Source organism: Schistocerca serialis, chromosome 8, assembly GCF_023864345.2.
Source record: "Schistocerca serialis cubense isolate TAMUIC-IGC-003099 chromosome 8, iqSchSeri2.2, whole genome shotgun sequence".
Lineage (NCBI taxonomy): Eukaryota > Metazoa > Arthropoda > Insecta > Orthoptera > Acrididae > Schistocerca > Schistocerca serialis.
Window position 1 is genome coordinate 36744211 of NC_064645.1, and position 19408 is coordinate 36763618.

General features: G+C 36.8%; 2 protein-coding genes across 2 annotated transcripts in view; both read left to right on the forward strand.

Moving 5' to 3' along the window:
* Positions 1–19408, forward strand: part of LOC126416505 (CCR4-NOT transcription complex subunit 6-like) — a 140272-nt gene that overhangs the window by 81065 nt on the left and 39799 nt on the right. The window lies entirely within an intron of this gene.
* LOC126416504 (protein YIPF5) lies at positions 6939–7977 on the forward strand. Its single transcript, XM_050084245.1, has one exon. It carries the CDS (start codon positions 7105–7107, stop codon positions 7867–7869), a length of 765 nt encoding a protein of 254 aa, XP_049940202.1. The 5' UTR covers positions 6939–7104; the 3' UTR covers positions 7870–7977.

Below are 19408 nucleotides of genomic sequence, written 5' to 3' on the forward strand. Positions count from 1 at the left end.
TGTTGCAAGAATGGCTCTTGTCCCAATTAGAAGGTGAACTTGGAAACTTTGTTAACAAGATGGAACCCCTCCCCATTGACATCTCTTTGTATGGAAGTGGTTGAATAATGAGGTTCCTGTCAGTTGGATTGGTTGTAAAGGGTCAGTATAACAGAGCTCTTTACTGCTGGCTTTAATGTTCAGCTGACATCACGTCATGCATTTTTTTTTTCCTTTGAGCCTTTGTAAAATATCATCTTGATGTTCTGGCGCAACCTAGTGATTTGCTAGAGATGAGGTGCAGAACTGAAGAGGTTATTGCTTTCGTTACTCTGGACTTGTTAACCAAAGTGTGGGAAGAATTGGAGTTTAGGTTGATGTGGGGCATTTAACTGAAGGTGCACATATTGAACATTTGTAAGGAAAACTAGTGTAGTTTATCTTTAATTTAATGTATGATTTGTTGTAAATAGCCTAAATTAAACTGTTGAAACTGAGATATTCTTGTATGGGCTCCCTATACATGAGAGAAACAATTGGTCTAATAGTTTAAGTGCCCTGCTATCATAGTTAAATCTGCAAGAAAGGAAACGAAACCACATTTTCTGAGCACAGCACAAAATTTTCTTTCTCTCAGAAATCCTGTGCACTGTTTTTTACACACACACACACACACACACACCTGGTGCCTCCCCTTTGCAACCCCAAAATCTCTCATGCCTCCTACATCTGTTTATTTATTAATTTGTTTGCTTTTTTTAAAAAAGTTTATTAGACAGTAATCTGCAATCTACACTTAATGAAACAAAAGAGGGTTACCAAATATAGAGCAATGCAAAACTATAATATTTCAAAGAAATTGGTAGCAAAAATTAAATCTCATTCTGTCTTTCTTACATAACTAATGGTATTGTTTTCACTTGAACAACACTTTTCACATATACCATTTTTTTATGTGATCAAACTCTCAAAAAAATTCAGAACGTCAATAACAGGGTTGAAATTGTTTTCCTTTAAGCAGCTCATGAATGTTCAGTTGTGAATTAGTTAAAACGCATCTCAGCTCACTCTCTGCATTCAGATGATTGTGGTGTTTTGTTTTCATGATGGCCACTATCAAGAATCTGGCCTCACATAGGTATGTAAACAAGAACTGTGCAAGGACTTTTAAGGCTTCCTTTGACATTTCTGGATAAATAGGAAGGAAACTGGCCCAAAATCGTGTTGCCTTTGTAGAAGTTCATTGAATTGAGCGAATAATGGAAAGTTAGTTGGTGAATGGTTGACTTCAGTTTTTTTGGGAAATTCTATGAAAGTGTGGTTCAACTGTAAAGGAGACCACATGTGGGACGCTAGTGCAACCTATTCTTGTGTACTGCTTGGGTGTTTGTGATCTGTACAAGGTCACATTAAAGGAAGACATCGAAGCAATTCAGAGGTGGAGTGACACAAGTGTTACAGACATGCGTTGAGAATGTCAATGGGAATCCTGGAATGGAATGTAATGTTGTTTTCGAGGAACACTATTGAGAAAATTTAGAGAACTGCCATTTGAACTTGACTGCAGAACGATCTTGTTGCCTCCAACTTATATTGTAAGTAAGGACCATGAAGATAAGATACGAGAAATTAGGGCTCATATGGAGGCATACAGACAATCATTTTTCCCTCATTCTGTTTGCCAGTGTAACAGGAAAGGAAATGACTAGTTGTGGTACAGGGTACCCCTGCCATGCGCTGTATAGTGGATTGTGGAGTAATGTTGTAGATGTAGTAATGGGAGCATTCAGACAATACTTCCATAGTTGTGTCTTTTCTAAGAAAGCACTTACGATGTCACTCACATCTGTTATTGCGGGCTCCACTTTCAGGTTATTCATTGTTTCAAAAAAGTCTGCAAGATATGCTAGGAAAATTGTAAAGCTATCATCAGTGAATTGATGATGCTCAACTCCCCCTTGACTCAAAAGAAGTACAGTAGTTCTACCTCTGAGACTTGGAAATAAAGGGCCACAGCACTTGACTTAATTTTATTAACTACACTGATAGCCTCTTTAAGTGCAGTGTTAGCTTTCATAAAGTTTTAGACTCTAGGGCTTGTCTGTGGCTCATAAAGATTAGTTGGAGTGTTTCTTTGGCAATACTTAGTGAGCCAGAGCATTACCTAACATGGCTGCTACTCTGTCAGTACAAATTCCCTTAACTCTGTCCCAAGACAAACTATGTTCAACCAATTGATCAAATATTAAATGCTCTGAATAACCAAGCATCACCCATTGGCATATTTTAGTGCACAAATGGTTTAATTCATATTTAAATGGAAGAAAGTAGAAGGTTGAATTTAACAGTACAGATAGTCTGCAAAAGTCAGCGAAATCCTCTAGTTAGGGAGGTATCCAGAATGGTACCTCATAGGATTCAGTCTTGGGTCCCTTATTGTTGTTAATGTATAATAATGACTTGCTCCTCTTGTGTTCATGAAGATGCAAAGCTTTTTGCTAATGATACAAGTATAGTGATCACACCCCACAAAAAGAATTAGCTGAGAAATTGTAAATAATGTCTTTCAGTAAATTATTAAGTGGTTCTCTGCAAATGGACTCTCACTAGATTTTGAGAAAATACAGTATATACTGCTCTGTACAGTAAATGATGTAACACCATTGATAAATATAGACTTTGAATGGAAGTCTGTTGCTAAGGCAGAATATTCAAAATTTCTGGGTGTGTGCATTTATGAGAAACTGAACTGGAAGAAACACATTAATGATCTTCTGAAACTATTAGGTTCAGCTACTTATTCGGTGATAAACGTATCAGTAAATTAGCCTGCTGTGCCTATTTTCAGTTACTGCTTTCATATGGCATCATATTTTGGTCTAATTCATTATTGAGAGAAAAAGTATTCATTGCACAAAAGCTTGTAGTCAGAATGATAGCTGGAGCCCACCTGAGATCACCTTGCAGACTTTTTTTCTTCCCCCCCTCACTACACACACACACACACACACACACACACACACACACACACAAAGTTTTCAAAGGAGAAATAACACATTACAAGCCAATGAGCCTACACTTCAATTCAACAGGCAAAGTGATTAGCAATGACAAAGACAACTGTGAGTTAACCACCAAAGTACTTCAAATTGAAAAATCTTCTAAACTGTGAGGAACCAACACATGACTAATTTCCAGGCAGCTTCAAAAGGAAAACACATTGATGATCTGCTGAAACGTTTGAGTTCAGCTACTTATGCAATAAGGGTCATTGCAAATTTTGGTGATAAACATCTTAGTAAATTAGCTTACTACACATATTTTCACTCATTGCTTTCATATGGCATCATATTTTGGGGTAATTCATCACTGAGGAATAAAGTATTTATTGCACAGAAGCGTGTAATCAGAATAATAGCTGGAGTCCACCCAAGATCATCCTGCAGACATTTATTTAAGGATCTAGGGATATTCACAGTAGCTTCTCAGTATATATACTCTCTTATGAAATTTGTTATTAACAACCAAACCCAATTCAAAAGTAATAGCAGTGTGCATAACTACAATACTAGGAGAAAGGACGATCTTCACTATTCAAGATTAAATCTAACTTTGGCACAGAAAGGGGTGAATTATACTGGCACTAAAGTCTTTGGTCACTTACCAAATAGTATCAAAAGTCTGACAGATAACCAACAAGTATTTAAGAAGAAATTAAAAGAATTTCTGAATGACAACTCCTTCTACTCCATAGAGGAATTTTTAGATATAAATTAAGAAAAAAAATATTAAAAAAATAAAAAAAAAATAAAAATAAAAAAAAACAAAAAAAAGTAGTTATATTAACTTAAGTATGTTGTTAAATTAACCTAATTATGTCATGTATTGGAAAATTCGACTCGTTCCACATCATTACGAAATATCGTATTCATGATCCATGGAACTAGTATTAATCTAATCTAATCTAATCTAATCTAACAACCACCAACACTGTATCAAATCGAACAATACATTTGCTAGCTGAAAAACAATGGAGCGCCAGATGGAGATGGGACATTAGCTGAGATGTGGAAACTGGGAGGGCAGCGGGCAGCTGAAACCATTTAGGAGGTTGTTAAAGATTGCTGGAAACAAGCCATAATTCATCCACAACATAAAAACAGTTACAGGACAGATACCAACAATTACTGAGACATATCTCTGTTTTCAGCCATCTTCAAAATTATAACCAAAGCTGTACTGCATAAAATAGAAGATGAAGCAGAATACACAATTGGCGAGTACCAAGCAGGGTTCAGAAAAAAACAGATCATGCCCGGAGCAAATTTTTAAATTGAAAACTGTCCTCAGGATCAGAACAACATGGAAACTTAACACAGTTGTTGCTCTCATGGATTTCAAAAAATCATATGATTCTGTAGATAATCAGACAGTATTCCTAACACTGGGAAAAGCAGATATCTTCAAAAACCCCAAACAATTAGTTGAACAGACATGACTTCAAAAGTTAAATGTCTAGGAGAAGTTTTGGAATCCTTCAGAATAAACGTAGGTGTTCGATTATCTTCAATCTTGTCTTAGACAAGGTCATGAGAGAGTGAGACAAAGAACTACAAGAAAGAAACATAGGAATCCATGTAGGACAAGGAAGAGGAAGATTTGAGGTGAAATGTCAAGCTTTTGCTGATGATATCACAGTAATTTCTAGGGTCAAAACAGATGCAAAGATAATTATAGAAACATTTCACAAAATTGCAGTAGCTAAAACTGAATTATTAATATCATATGAGAAAATGGAATACATTGATAAAAAAAAAAATTGAAGAAAATGGAATTAGTGTAACAACTCATCCAAAACTGTTATAATAAATCAGTATCATTCCAGGCAAAAATTAAACACTATGCAACAGTAATTAAACTGGAAGCACTGTATAGATCCGAATGCCTAACACCAAATAAAAGAGGTGAGCAAGAAGAACTGGAAAAGAAAGAAAGGAAAATACCCAGAAAAATTTTAGGTCCACAAAAGAACGAAGATAACAGGACAAAGAGGAGAAATGAACATGTATACAGAAACATAGAAACTATCACAGGCACAATAAGAATGAGGAGATTAAAAAAAATTATGGTTGTATTTACAGAATGAATGACAATGGGCTAACAAAGAAAATTTATAATTTCATTTCCAAATTACCGGTTAAAAAAAAACACACACACAACAGGATGTTTGGAAGAGAGAAGAAAGTATATACCTAAGAAAACTTAACATCGCAGAAGACGCCAAACAGAACAGGGAAAGTTAAAGGCTACTGATCAATGTTGCAAAGTTTCCTGTCTAACAACGAAATTCACAACCTAGGAGGGTGATGTTAATGATCAGAGACAGGCGTTGAGCCAAAGCATGAAGCAACTATGGGATGTACCGTTGTCTTAGGTTGTAAGTGGTCTATAATTGGCCAAATTCCGTAATTAAAATATAGGCGCAAGAACAGTTAACCTTACGACCGGTAGAGAAGATATCTATAAAATATGCCCTATGAGAATTATGGAGACTATTATGTTCTGTATGTATTGACGTATGCTACTTTAGGAAAAAAATTAACTGTGTGCACAGATTTCGTACATCTGGAGATGAAACGTGAAAAATCGAAATTAAAAACAACTTTAGAATATCATCCTTGCAGCCTGAGGCCATTTCTTCTGTTACTGCTATAATAAACGGTTGCGTTGCTACCAATCCACTACGATGGATAGTCAAGATAGGTCCTATATGTAAACGGCTAAGGCCGATTCACACACTCATATTGCCCGTTACGTGATGTCATGTCACGTCAAGTGAAGTCAAGGCAGTTCATCTCATTTTGCATTGGTGTCCTCAACTATTCTTTTCGCGTGAATTGCGATCTTCGCAAAATGAAAGTCTACCGTTTATATGCGCGAAGCGCACATACACAATGCAGTAGCTTATATACGTGGATGCTGGAGTCAACATTTGTACAAAATTGACATTTATTGGATTCAAGTGCAGGGATAGCGTGTATATTAGAGAAGGGAGATCGAAGTGCAAACCAACACAGAGAAAGTGCGTGGGTGCGAAAAAATCATTACGTGGCACAGAAGGGGAATTTCACGCATTATATGTGGAGCTTGAATAAGAGGAATCGCATTTTATTTTTTGGAAAGTGGAAGCTTCAGTTTTTTTCAGTTGTTACGTCAAACTACCCCCCAGAATTACTAGAAGGAACACAGTGTTGCCAGCTGCAATCACATCCCGTGAAAATTTGGTTTGAGGGCTAATCCAGTACAAATTTTCGAGAGTTAGTCGTATCTCCCTCAATACATTTTCCTTCAAGATAGGTTTCTTTACACGGTGTATTTGGCTTTTAATAGAAAAGGTGCCTTGTTAGTGTTTGGGTTAGCGAGTGAAACCACATAAATATTGGTCACTGATGCTTGTTAGACTATTTCTCACACAATCAGAGAGCCGCTTAACAATAAATAGGCATGCCACAAGTAGTTATTTAAACAAAGAACTTGCTGTATCTGCATCTTTCAGTGCATTTCCGTATATAACACTAAAAATGCCTTACAACATACAAATAAATTCGACCTTCTAATCAATCCGATTCTACCAACGCCACCTATAAAGGTGGCGTTGATTCTACCCAAAGTGCTTTTTTCTCATGTTGCAGCCATGTTACAGTTCATTACTGCATTTCATTGTGACAAGACGAGACATGACATAACATGACGGCGAGTGTGAATTGTGTGATACCAAACGTACTAAAAGTATTCAATGTGAGCATGTCACTATACAATACTGTTACTTGATATTTCAAATATCAAAGACGTATCAAAATTTACTTTCTTTCTGTTTACGATTTTTGTTATTAGATTAGCAAAAAGCGATTGTAAGCGCTCCGAATTGTCATGAATCGATAGTAGTTTCTCGTGTCTCCGCGGTAGCGCTGTGTGTCTGACAAGAGGCCTGCAGAATGTAAACGGACAACGGTGCGTAGGAGCTCGCAGACAGTGAATTGAGGCGTGGATGTTGTGATTGTGGGAAAGGCTTGCGGCTTACAGACGTTATTACAAGCTGTGTTAAGTGTGTAAATACGTTCAATCATGAATTCATATGATGAACAGTTTCAAAACCAATACGGTTACAATGTGGGTGACGTAAATTTCGAAGTGCAAGATCAGCTCCAGTTCCAAACATTCCCAGAGAGTTATGACAGCGGTGAACGCAACGATGCAGCCGCGAAAGATATGTACTTCGACCCCACAGCATCTCAAAATTTTTACAATCAAGAATCCTATACTGGGCAGAGATTTCAGAAATCTTGGAACAACGCCGAAGATGAAGAAGAACCGCCTTTGCTGGAAGAACTTGGTATTGACCCTACTCGTATAATGGAAAAAACAGTGGCTGCATTGAACCCATTTCATCGTTATGGACCTACGGATGATGCTGCCTTTTTGCTACAGGATCCTGACCTGGCTGGGCCACTAGCATTTTGTATTATAATGGCAGTTTCGCTTCTCGTCACTGGCGGAAAAGCTCATTTTGGATACATTTATGGCATAGCAGTGTCGAGTTGCATCTTGATGTACTGCTTATTGAACCTAATGGCAGCCAAAACAAATATACCATTTCCATTTGTAGCTTCAGTACTGGGATATTGCTTACTTCCAGTACTAACGATACCATTCATTGGTTTATTTGGAAACACTGTTGGTATTTTAATAGCTACATTGGCAGTTATATACAGTAGTCTATCAGCATCACGTTTGTTCGTTACTATACTTGGAGACCAGGATCAGAGAGCCTTAATTGCTTATCCCTGTGCACTCGTTTATGGTGCTTTTGCACTTATAATAATTTTTTAGGTGTTGTGTGCAACATTGACATGTGAGTATTGAATAATGAGAGTCTGTTGCAAAATGTTTCAATAATATGTACTAAACTCATAATAAAATTTCTAATATTCTTCCTTATGTTTTGGTTTTCTGATTGCTCTTACCTTTTCCGCCCATTTGATGCGTTTGTGGCACTGTAACAGTTTTTGTTTCCTAAGTGCCAAATTGGCAGGTACAGTCAGTGTATCCTATACTGTATCACAGAGAATTTTTAAGTTTAACTTTAGTGGTGACATTATGGAACCTGCAGGATGTGTATTTATTCGAGACTCAATCGTTTTCTATGAACAGTTTTGTTTCTCACCCTTATTGCAGCTGGCTCATTCAATAATTTGTGATACAAATTTCGACATAGAACTGCAGTGGTATACTCTTGTCTGTTGCTCCCTCTCCTCCCTCCCCACATGGACACACATGCCGATAACCTGATAAGGTGAGGAAAAAATTATTGTAATCTGTATCACTGAAGGGACAAACAAAAGTAGGAGGCCTTTTTTTTTTTCAATAACAATATATGGATTAAAAGAATTAAGTATAATGTCCAAAACAGCAGAAGTCACAGCTGTGCAGAAAATTATTGCCTTACTCACCCCTCTCCTGGTCTATGTTGAAGTAAAATGAAAGGTGTGATCATATAATTTTAATTCACAAGTGATATGAAATGAATTGTTGTACTTTTAATACTGTTACGAAGTTCACACTAAAATTTCTTGTCAGTCAGTTTGTATAGAATTGCTGTGTAGTGCTCCTTCCACTCATTACCCTGCAGAATTTCGAATGAATCTTAATACTGACAAACAATTTATTAGTCAGTTGTGCTTTGGAATGATTGCTACGGTTTCTTAATGGTTGTATTTTACTATTATTTTATATATATTTTAATTTATCTAGCTGTGCTTATATGCTGTAGCTCCTAGAGGTTTGTAGTACATATGAACCTTTTGTTTCTTTGTGACTCCATTTTTTGTTTTCGTTTTAATTTTCCTCTTTTTATGATTAATGCAGTATTTACTCTCCCCAACAGAAAGTGGTGTTATGGACAGATTGTCAAAATACTTCCATCACATGGTTTATTTTCGAGGAATCATAAAATTTTGGGTCTAGTGAATAATGTGTGCTGTCTGTATATTCTTTGGAGTGGTCATATCTTGTGTACACAGAATGTTTTTTCTTTCTATGTTAAAGTTATAGGTGTTGTTCATATGTTCTGTTTATTATGTTTAGTTTATTTTTTGTGGATGGTGGCTTAGATTGTGTTTTTACTAGAACATAGTAAGTCTAACGGAGGGCGCCATCTCCACTAAATGTATATATTGGTCTACTGAGGATGGCAATCCATTTCAGATTGTGCAGTATGCCAGACCTATAAGCATTAAATTTTGGTAAATTTGTGGTAACAGACAGAACTCTAGTATTACTAAGAGTTGTTGGTTGGGTGGGAAGGCGATAGTTTTGTTGTGAGATGGGAAAGCAATTGAATGTCATGATTTTCGTTAAATAAAGTTTGAGATGATATCAGCGTGGTGATCTAAAAGTTCTCTTGAGCTGCCATAGATGAGATATATCTAATGGATTCATACTTGAGGACCTTCAATGTGAGAGCAGCCTTTTACCACTTGGCATGCCTTAAATGCTTTTGGTGTAGTGCCAATTCCAGATTTTATCTTTAATACCCTCTTAGTCTTATGAGGTTTTTGTCCCCTGGTTAACTCTACCTCTTGAGGTTTGTCATTACGAACTAGAGGTGAGAATTCTTTCTTCGTTGCACTTTTCCCATCCTTCCTTATTTATCCCTTCTAATAACTCTTTGATACCAATATCTTTATTTGGAAGTCCTTACAAGTGGTAAGTTAAATGATCAGGTCACTCCTTGAGTTTTGATATCCGTCTGATCTTAAAGTTTAACCCCTTGTTGAAATGTAGGGTCAGTATATTGTTTCTCATGTCCCTTACCTTGAGATTGTTTACATTGGACCACTGTGAGAACCATAAAAATGTTCATTGTTGTCTAACCCCTCTGTACGTGAAGTATTGATGTCGTGAAGAACTGTATTGTTTTCCAATCTGTGATGTTTGTGACCTTCTGCTCCTGCATCTTTGAACGTGGAAAATTCTCGTCCTCCAGGAATACATCCCTACCGACTGTTGTGTGTCAAGTTGTCTTGCCGATGAATGGTTTGTGTGGCAGTGGCCTATGAATCTCAGTTTCTTTGTCTTCTTATCCCACTTCTTGTGATGGGGTTTAGAATGTGAGTCATTGCACTGCAGCTTAAAATTCTCAAGTGTGGAAAAGAAGGCGCTCCTGTACCAGCCTTTATGGGGCCTTTTATCTCCAAGTGTGGTGGGTGGAGAAAGATTTGATTAGTAGTGGCTGTAGAGACAGCTTCAGCTCAACGCTCTTTTGGTAAGTTGCCATTAAACACCATGGCACAAGCATTTTCAACCAATGTTTGATCAACTGTCAGCAATACCGTTTTGCTGTGAACTGCATCGTACTATAAACTTAAGAAGTCAGAAGTATTTTGAGATCCTTTATGTATGAGCTGCTATGGACTATGGTTATTTCAACAGTTTCTCACTCTTTTCTTCCTCATTCCTCTCATCATTTCTAAATTTTTCTCTTATCATTTCTTTTATCCAAGTGGCTTCAATCCTTTTCTTGGGTTTTTCATGGAAGCATTTGGAACCCTGTAACTTATTTCTGGTTGGCAGTGATTCCTCATTATCTTGTGTAGTAACTTGGGATTTGTCCATGTCCCTTCCTAATTCTTTCCACCAATTTACCAAAGTAAATGAACAGTCTTTTTGCCAGTCTCTTGGGATCTGTCCTTTGGATGTGGCCACGGAAAGCTATTCTTCTGATCCTAATCATAAGTGTATTTTTTCAATATGTGTATAAAGTATTGAGATGTCTTTTGCATTGTGTTTAATTTTTAACTGCTCCCAAAATTTTCATTAGTATTTTTCCTTCTGTGATTTCCAGTGTTCCATCATTGCCTTTTTGTTCAGAGTTCAACAATCTGCTGCACAGAGAGCTTCTGTGTGAATTGCTGTAGATTAGTATGTGAGTTTAGCATTGATAGATATTGACTTATTATTATATGTCCTTAGTGAGGTGATGTTCTCTTCATCTTTTTAACTTTTGATTCTCTATTAAATGTCGTGTTCAATTATTTCTCGTAGGTACTTAAACTTTTTAGTTCTCTCAATGTTTCCATATTCAGTTTTCATTATGTTTGAGGCTACTTTCATATGTGTGATTAATTTGGTTTCCTCAAATTTAGTTCGTTGTTGAGATAGTCCTTTCTGTTGACAGTCTGCAATTTCTTGACATTTTTGTCTGTCTTCTTTTCCACCAAGACTTTGAAGTTTTTAAATGTCATTGTGACCTTGGAATTGTCCTTCAAAACACAGACAAACTTGTATCATGAAAAATCATCAGTAGATGAGAGAAAATAAAGATTTCCACTAATAGACGCTGTCTGACCTTTTGCTAGTTTCAAATGAAAGATGTGATTGTTTTCCCATGACGCACAACTCACAGGGAACCTTGACCACAATTAATGAAACCTTGCAAACTTCGGCGTAGTTTTGGACTTCTTTCGTCCTTGCTTGTGGTGCCACATGTATCCACTACCTTTTGGGTAGTAACATTGTTTTCTTTCGCTTGTATTCAGACTGGAGGTGCCACTCATAAGAAATGCTTTGGCACTTAGTTCGTATTGTGCATCATAGACAAATTCACATTTCAGTCATTAAAGGTTGCTTTATGCCTTTTCAGCAAAAGCCATAAAGCAACCTTTAATAACTGAAATGTGTATTCATCTGTGATATAGAATATGAACTAAATTGCAATTTTGTTAACTGAGAGCAAATTCATGGCTGAGTTGGGGATGTGAATGGCATCAGAGGCCTGTATTTCTGTTTTGTTACAAGTATAGGTGGTCAGATTAATACTTCCAGAAGGCTCTGCCACTAACCTATAACCTCGCATGATGACTACTGAGCTATTACATTGTTTGGCATTAAGAAGCTCCCCTCCATCATTGGTGATGTTGATTGAGGCACAAGAATCTAAATAGCACATTTCCATACTGTGAGACTGTTTAGAATCTTCTGCAAGGAAGGCTCCCTTGTATCCTGACCTTTTTTTTTTTTAGTTACATTCCCTTCATTATTATTTTTTGATGAGCTTTCGCCTTTTTTTGCTCTTGCTAGAACATTATTTAGCAACATGATTTGGTGTATTGCACTAGTAGCATTTAATATTGCATTTTGTATCGCTTTGTTTATTTAGATATGATGATGATTCTTCATTTCCATACATGTCTTCAGATTTGATAGCTTGTAGTGCTTTTACTTAAATAGAATCTGTGATAACACATGTACATCTGTTTTCAAGCGTCATAATCATAGGTTGATTATTATCAGGTAATTTTGCCCGGGGAGGTCATGATGATTTGATTGTAATATATATTAATATTAATGTTCTAAATAAGTCCACTCTTCAAATGCTGTTTCCATTGTCATTCAGGCTTCTGGTACAATATTTGTATCCCTTGTATGGGAATAATTTGTCTTGTCCATGAAGATTACTATCAGAGAATGTGCTTTTCTGGCTCTTTTGTTCTAAGAATTGTTCAGTTTCATCGTATCTCAAGGAGGCATTTCTAAAACATCCCAGAGTTTGGCTTCATGGCAAATTTCCACATAGAGTAGTTTTTGCTTCCAGTCAACGTTTTAACTAATATAAGCCCAGATGTAGCTGTACCACTCATTTTTAAGTTTGGATGTATAAAATAACTGGCAGTATGCAGATGATCAATTGACGAAAATTAGAAAAAATATGCAGCACACATGGCTGACTTAAGAACCAACTCCAGATTTCTGCATATGACCTCTGTCATTAACATTTATGAAATTTTGCTTTCTCTCTTGATCCTGGATCCATAACGTTTTTGTTAGGCATTTTAAGTATACAAGTGAAGGCTTTATTAAGTGAAGAAAACGGTAAATGCAATACAGTGACTACAAATATACAGACACACGACTACCATAGAGTAACAGTAACAACAAGGAGTAAACAGAAAATGGTTGATATCAGTTTGCATATCCCATTAATGTTCGATTCCAACTTGAGTAACAGTAACAACAAGGAGTAAACAGAAAACTGTTGACATCAGTTTGCATATCCCATTAATGTTAGATTCCAACTTCGAAGAAAGATGATTGTGACTGGGAGGGAAACATGAGTAGCATTGGAAGCGTTTAGGTGACAAAAAGTACCCACTTTATATTTCTGTGGTCTTAAACGTGTGTGTTAAAATGCTAGAAATTAGACAATCTCACTTTAAGAACTGGCATTTTGAGTTTGCCAAGACTTCAAATTGATGGAAATAAGGTATCATGGTAATGGAAATATCAATACGATTGGAGCTACAGTTGGCTGTTGGTCATTTCAAAATACGTAACAGAAAACTACGAAGGCAGTTGGATAAGTATAGTAAATTTTGTGAAATAATGGAACTTTTTGTTGTGCCTTCATGGTTGGTAAACTTGATTATTCCAAGCTTCATATAAAGAATGTCAAAATGTAGAACATTGTTGACAGTCACCTGAATTGGATGAAGTTCACATGCCTCTGCACCATCATTGAAGACTATTTACTCTTGGATTAATGAATTTAAAGCTGGTTGCACAAACACCAAAAATGAAGTGCATTTCAGCTGTCTGGGTGAGGTCACCACAAAGGAAATCATTGACAAAATTCATGTAGGTAGTTCAAGTCCTCCAGATAAAAATTTGTGAGATTGCTGACTGTAGGCATCTCAACTAAGTAATTGCCTAATATCCTGCACGGAGAATTTGCTGTGAGGGAGCTTAGTGCAAGGTGGGTGCCACAGTTACTCAAAGTTGACAAAAGTGTCTCTGTCACAACATTTCAAAACAATGTCCAGCGATGTTTAGCCACAACCCACAAGGCTTTGTGGCTATTGATGAAACCTGGATCCATCATCACGGACCAGAGTCAAAACGGCAGTTAAAACACTGTACAAAGCATGGTGAAAAGTGAACTGAATAAGGCAACGAGCATTTTGGCAGCTGTTAAAATGATGGCCACTGTTTTTCAGATACCCAAGGAATAATTCTTGTAAATTATTTGGAAAATGCAAGAACCATGACTGGACCCTGTTTTGTTTCATTGTTGGATCATTTGGTTAAAAGAAGTCTGAGGTTGGCACATAAAGGAAGTGCGCTTTTATCAGCATTATTCATCAGCAATAACAATGGCAAAAGTGCACAAACTGGGCTTTGAAGTGCTTCCTCATCCTCACTGTTTACCAGATTAACCCCAAGTGACTTCTTCCTGTTCCCCAACTAGAAACTGTGGCTCTCTGGGGAGAAATTTTATCAAATGAAGAAGTGATAGTTGCAGTCAATGAGTATTTTGCAGAGGTTGATAGAACCTATTTTTCCCATGGGATGAATAGTCTAGAGAATTGCTGGATCAAGTGTGTATCCCTCAAGGGAGACTGTTGAGAAGTAAGGTGAGTTGTTTACAAAGCAAGTATATATATTTTTTTGTTGCTTTTATACCAAACTTATCAAACTACCCTCATATATTGTATTACTTAATGAGAAGAGAGAGAGGAAATGTAAGCCAGTTGACCTATAACTATTATTTAATAGTGAAGTGTTTTCACGTATACACTAAAATAAAACTTTTGTGTGCACTGAAAAATTATTTTCATTTTGGGATTCTGATTTTTTGTTGACCTTTGTTATTCATGAAGACAATCATCAAGGTGGAAACTACATTATTTGACATAACAGAAAGGTCAATAAGGAACAAAAGGAATGACAGTAATCAGAATTATGGTTATTCTATTAGAGCATAGTCATGGAACAGACAAGAAAACTTAATAAGTAATTGCTATAAAGTCCATTAGTATAGTTAAAATCTTATAAAGGAGCACACTGCTGACATTCTGAAACTGTCATAAAATTATTGAACACCGGTAACTGGCATATTGTTTATCTTTGGAGCTGCTACCTGTTCAGTGCAAATCTCTTCATCTCTGCATAGCTACTGTAACCTACATCCATTCAAACTTGCGTAACATATTCGAGTGTTGATCTCCCTCTATAATTTTTACCTTTCCATCTCTACTCCCTCCCCTACTTCCTTCCTTCACCAAACCCACTGTTCGTTGTGGACTCAGGATGTATCTTATCAATCAATCCATTCCTTTAGTCAAGTTGCTCCACAAATTTCCTTTTTCCCCTGTGTTATTTAGTATGTTTTTGTGAGTTATAAGAGGCAGTCAAATAGTTTCTGTTTGAAGGCCGTACATTCCAGAATCGATATGCCAATGAGGCAAAATTGCCTTGAGCATTGAGGCAATCATCCCACCAATGCACCATGTTGAAAATACACATTTGCTAAAACACCATGCCCTACTATGTGAAGAAGTCTATAACTGCCTATCGCCCATCTTCATCTAAGAGGAATCATTGACCCATTGAGGCCCTTTTTAAGGGTTCAAAGGTGTGGTAATTGCATGGGGAATGATTAGGACTGTAGAGTGGGTGCTTGAGTTTCTCACACTTAAGTTGGTGTGTCTTCTGCATTACGACATTTGCGATATGGCGACAGAACTTGGTGCAGCAATGCACAACAATGGTTTTTGACAGACATGCTGCCTCAAACACAATTTTCAAACTGCAGTGGTTATCTACCAGTGTTTATCCTTCAGCAGCCGTGGTAAGAAAAACAGCACGTTGGTTGTGTTGGGATGCATTTTGATAATTTTGACATAGTTTGTGTCTCTGCATTTACCACACACATGTTGGAGAGACACAAATGTCATACTAATCTCTTTGCTACACATTAGTGCTTATATATGTGCTTTGGAGTTGTGCTGTGTTGCGCATCACTGCACCAATGCCCTCAGGTGGAAACTTTTTGATTGCCCCTTATATTTGATCTCTCTCTCTCATATTCAGCACTCACATTTTCAAATCTTGTATTCTCTTCTCATCTGTACAAATTTACATTACATTTTAATAAATATATTTTTCAGAATCACTTTTCTTCCTATAAAAGTTTGCATGTGAAATCTCCCCTCTAATTTGGCTTTTGTCAGTTATTTTGCTGCCCAAGTTGCAAAATTCATCTCCTACTTTTATTATTTTATTTATTTATTTATTTATTTTGTAATACTTATTCCGTAGATTATTTTGTGTTATTGAATGGATTCATTATTATGTTTAACAATCACATACAGAGGTTAAAATACAAATTTCAATATTACTTCAATTTAAAGTTTGATTTATAAAGTACGAAGACAATGTTCATGACCGAAAGAATACAAATAATGTGATTTATAAAATGTAATTAAACCAGCAACAGACTTTTAAACAGGGAAACGCAGAAAGATATGAGAAATTGTCGTATCTCTTCCTGTTAAAAGATTCATCTGGAAAGTACAAACTTTTTCAAGCAGGTACTCTTGTAGCTGATGTTCAAATAATTACCACTTCATAGGGACTCAGTAACACCTGGAACTGACTTAAAGTTTTGTTTTGTAGTTTATTTTGCACCAGAGACAAATTCTTCAGGTTGAAATGTATGCCACATTTCTTTCTAATGTTGTGTGTTTCATATTGAGAAGGATTGTGAAGCTTGAGTATTGTGATTCAATAGATATATTATGAGGCAGGGGCTAACCCCCTATTTGGTTAAAAAGATTGTGACGCAAGTCCCTTGGCAACCTTTTCCCTGAATGGTAAAGACTCTTTTCGATGTAGGCAAAATTGTACAAAAAGATTATTACACAACACATCAGTGAATGAAAATCGCAAAATATGTAGGTTTTTGGATTTTGATGTCACCAGTTTTGGAGATTCATCTGAGTTAAATGTCGTTGAAATAAGCCTTTTTAAGGTTCGCAAATTGTAATGTTCGAAGTTAAGCATATGTTGTCTATAAGGATGCCTAAGAATTTCAGACAGTTTGTCCTCTGTATCCATTGAATCTCATGTGCAATAACAATAACAATCTCCTGTGGGTTTCGTGATTAGAATGGAATTAAATGTATCTCGTTTTGCTGAGGTTCAGAATTTTTCTAAAGTGCCGGGAAATTCGATGCCACTGTATGAAACCATAACCATTCAAAGGATTTATAAGCTTTACAGTTCTTAGGGAAAGGATACTGTCACTTACCATGGAAAAAGTGTTTTTTTCACCTGAAAGAAAGTATATTTTTAACCAGTAAATCTGGGAAAAATCTGGGAATTTTTTTCCTTCACTGCGTGTACAGCCTGCAATAATTTGTAAAATCTGTGGCAGGCATCGCTATTTTTTTAGAGGTGCTTCACAATAGTTCCATCCTGTGAGGGAAGATGCCTTGATTGAGGGAGGCACTGGATACGTGAGCCAGGACTTTATTTACAGCAGCTTTTTAACAGAATACTCAAAATATTGCATACACCTTTTGAGTTTGTGCTTTTTAAAGTGGTTATGGTTTACCTTATTTCCTGTGCTGTTACAGGGGCTCCCAGGGCTTTACCTATCAGCTCTATGTAATTAGGTGTTCTTTCAGTAGTTCAATGACCTTCTTGCTTGGTTTTCTCAGCAACGCTTAAAAAAGTGCTCATTAAAGATTTATGCCACTGCCTCTTGATTGTATGCTTATCTGCTATGTTGAGAACAATGTTTTGGGTGCTACTGGGACAATCTGCACCAGTATTACTCTTTACCACCTCCCACATTGTTTTAATTTTGTTACTCGATTTATTAATTTTGGAGCTTACATGTGTATTTCACAATATTTGTTTTTATAGTGATGTAGCTGGGCTGGGTTGCCTGGATTTTTGGATTCACACTTTCTTTCGCATGGCGTTCTTATATGAGTGGTGATTTATGGATTTTTGATGGAGTCAAATATAAGCGCCACTTTATTACTGAACAAATTATTCATTTGTCGACCTTAATTTTATAGCCTCTGTTGAAGACACTATCCATTCCATTCAACTGCATTTTGAAGTCCTTTATCTTAGAGTGTTATAATGTCTCTAGCAAGCCTATGATCATTATAATTGCAATCTGGTTTCTGAAAAAGTTGTGAGTAACCTTTGCTCCCATTTTATTTTACTCCTGCTAATTTCAGAATTTCTAATAGTGTATTCCAATCAACACTGCCAATAGCTTTCTCTGAATCTGTAAATATTGGTTTATGTTCCTTCAATCTATCTTCTAAGAGGCATAATAATACCAATATTGCCTGTATATGTACCTACATTTCTTTGGAATCCATGAACTATCCTTAATCTGTGCATTATATGCAGCAGGTGTGCGGGTAGTTATTTTATCCACTACGCACGCGCGCGCTCGCGCACACACACACACACACACACACACACACACACACACACACACACACACTCTCTCTGAACCAAAACTCCACTGAAAAATTTTCAGAGTTTTTGAGTGATGTCTTTTAAGTATTTTGGTATAAAGGCCCATGGTCTCTGACATGTTACAGCACCATTGCATTTTGTTTGGTTTCTTGCCCAATTTAGTTTTGTATGTGTATTGCACTGAAAATACTGTGCCGCAGTGTAAATGTCAATGGTATGTGCTGTGTATCTTGTTTTCTTTCACCCGCAGTACATGCTATTTACAAGAGTAGTACATACTTTAGTCTTCACCCGCATTCAGTACTGCTCGGTTCTCTCTTGGGTTTTTATTTTCCAGCAGTGTTAGTTGTACGTTAAGAGTGATACAGAGCTGTAGGGGTAGGTTTACTGATGAGCAGTTGACCAGTCCGAACCTTGTGTATGGGTTCACCGAATGCAGTGGGAGAGCAGTACGACAATGCCATTCTGAGCTGTTCCTACAGGACGGCAACCACACTATGTCACGTAACAGTACAGTGTTTACTGTGAGGATTGTTGTGTTACTCTGTGTTGTGTGGTGTAATTTTTGCTTGTTGCATGCTACAAGTTTTGCAGTTTTGAAGATAGTTTCACATAAACAGTCATGTTTCGGCAACAAACTGAATAGATCAAAATTATATTATTACTCTGTAATGAGCTGCCAGAGGCTGTAGGTCGTTTATGTCCAAACACTCAGAATGTGTCTCCAACAACCTCTGAAAGTTTTTCGGTGGACTTCTTGTTCACCCTGTGTAATTTCAGCAAGTTTTTACAGCCTGTTGGTTCCATTTCAATTATTATTTCATTATTATATGTGCAGTTAATAACATGTAGTATCTGGACCCTTATTAGTGGACATTAATTACACCTTTTGCCTTCATGATGGCTTGAACTCTGCTGGTGACTCTTCCAGTGAGGTGTCTATTGTTCCATTATGTTATGGTCAGGACTCTGTGTAGGCCTGTGCATTTCAGAAATGTTGCTGGCCGCAACCCATTGCCTCACAGATGTTGCTTTAGGACAGTGTGCATTGTCATGTGATACAAACTGTCCGTCATCCCCGAACCGT